The following is a 1,792-nucleotide window of genomic DNA, read 5'->3' as shown; positions in this document are numbered from 1 at the left end:
AAGGGGTGGGGAAGAGCTGCCTTTAAGTACCTTTCTATGCCATCTCCGTATAAGAAGCAGCAGAAAGCAGGCAGTCGGGCAAGCATTGCATAGATAGCTAAGTGGTATTTGTATTCTGAAACAATTGTTTTAAAAATTCCAAGCAGCAGCAGCAAGAGCATTTCATTTCTGGTGCTTTTGTTTTACCGATTCAGGAGATAAAAGAGAAGAAAGCCACTTTCAGCTGTATTCATCCCAGTGAATACAGGTACTTGTGGAGTTGGCAAAGCATTAATTGCCAGCACCTGACTGATATATATATATACAGATATATATATATATATAAATTGCATAGCGAACCTGTTTTCTTTCTGTTGTGCACCCTACTGCTCTTTGGAATGGCATGTAGAAAAATCTAGCCACTGAAAATCCCAGGGTGCCATTCAAAGAGGGACGCTTGGAAGGAACGCATGGAATTAATCTGCAAGCTGCAAGCTGGCCAAGCATGATGTGCTTGTGGATGAAGACCTTGTAAGAATGAATTTCACTTACCGCTATGGAATTCATCGGCCTCTTCATGCATGGAACCACAGCCATGGACTACGTCACAGTGATCTGAATAGATCGATGGAAAAAGGCTACTCTTCAGAAGGCTGTTATGAGCAACTTTTTGTCTCGCCAGAAGTATTTGTGACCTTAGGCTTTGTCAGCTTGCTCGAGAACGTGCTGGTGATCGCAGCTATAGCCAAGAACAAGAATCTGCACTCCCCGATGTACTTTTTTATTTGCAGCTTAGCGGTGGCTGACTTGCTGGTGAGCATCTCCAATGGATCAGAAACCATCGTCATCACCTGGTTGAACAATACAGAGGTCGACACACACAGTTTTACCGTTAGCATCGACAATATCATTGACTCAGTGATTTGCAGCTCTCTCCTGGCCTCCATTTGCAGTCTGCTTTCCATAGCTGTGGACAGGTATTTCACAATCTTCTACGCTCTCCAGTACCACAACATCATGACAGGGAGGCGTGTCGGTATCATCATCACCTGTATCTGGGCCGCTTGCACAGTTTCGGGTGTCCTGTTCATTATTTATTCTGACAGCAGCGTTGTCATCATTTGCCTCATTGCCATGTTCTTCACCATGTTAGTCCTCATGGCATCTCTCTACGTCCACATGTTCATGCTAGCCCGGCTGCACATGAAAAAGATTGCAATTCTCCCAGGCACCGGCCCAATTCGTCAAGGGGCCAATATGAAGGGCGCCATCACTTTGACCATCTTGATTGGAGTCTTTGTAGTGTGCTGGGCCCCACTCTTCCTCCACTTGCTTTTCTACATTTCATGCCCTCACAATCCCTACTGTATCTGTTTTATGTCCCATTTTCACCTGTACCTCATTCTAATCATGTGTAACTCCATTATCGATCCGCTTATCTACGCTTTCCGAAGCCAAGAGCTGAGGAAAACCTTCAGAGAGATTATGTGCTGCTGTAGCCTGAGAGAGTCATGCGATTTCTCAGGAAAATATTGAATGCATCTGAAGAAGCTATTGCCTCATAGATTGATGTCTCCTCTCTAGTGCTGCAGAGCATCTGGTTTCACTAGTTACAAGAAATATATTTTGAACAATATCTGGTACATGAATGTTTGTTTCTGTTCTAAGCTTGTAAACTACATATGTAATCATTTCAAGGTTGAAGTGATGTTAGTGGTGGTTAGCAACGACTCAGCAGGCTGCCAGGCATGGAAAATGCCCACATATTTTCAGAATGATGAGAGAGAGCAATGAAATGATGTTGAGGAATAGG

General features: G+C 43.9%; 1 protein-coding gene across 1 annotated transcript; it reads left to right on the top strand.

Moving 5' to 3' along the window:
- The first annotated feature begins 516 nt into the window (after window positions 1–516).
- On the top strand, window positions 517–1,515 carry MC4R (melanocortin 4 receptor). Its single transcript, XM_070942571.1, has one exon. The coding sequence runs from the start codon at window positions 517–519 to the stop codon at window positions 1,513–1,515; it is 999 nt and encodes a 332-aa protein (XP_070798672.1).
- Window positions 1,516–1,792: the final 277 nt, after the last annotated feature.

Source organism: Pituophis catenifer, unplaced genomic scaffold (genome assembly GCF_029215685.1).
Source record: "Pituophis catenifer annectens isolate HBS135680 unplaced genomic scaffold, rPitCat1.0.hap2 SCAF_3, whole genome shotgun sequence".
In the NCBI taxonomy this organism is placed as follows: Eukaryota; Metazoa; Chordata; class Lepidosauria; order Squamata; family Colubridae; genus Pituophis; species Pituophis catenifer.
The sequence above is the reverse complement of the archived record's forward strand: the minus strand, read 5'-3'. Positions and strand labels throughout refer to the sequence as shown.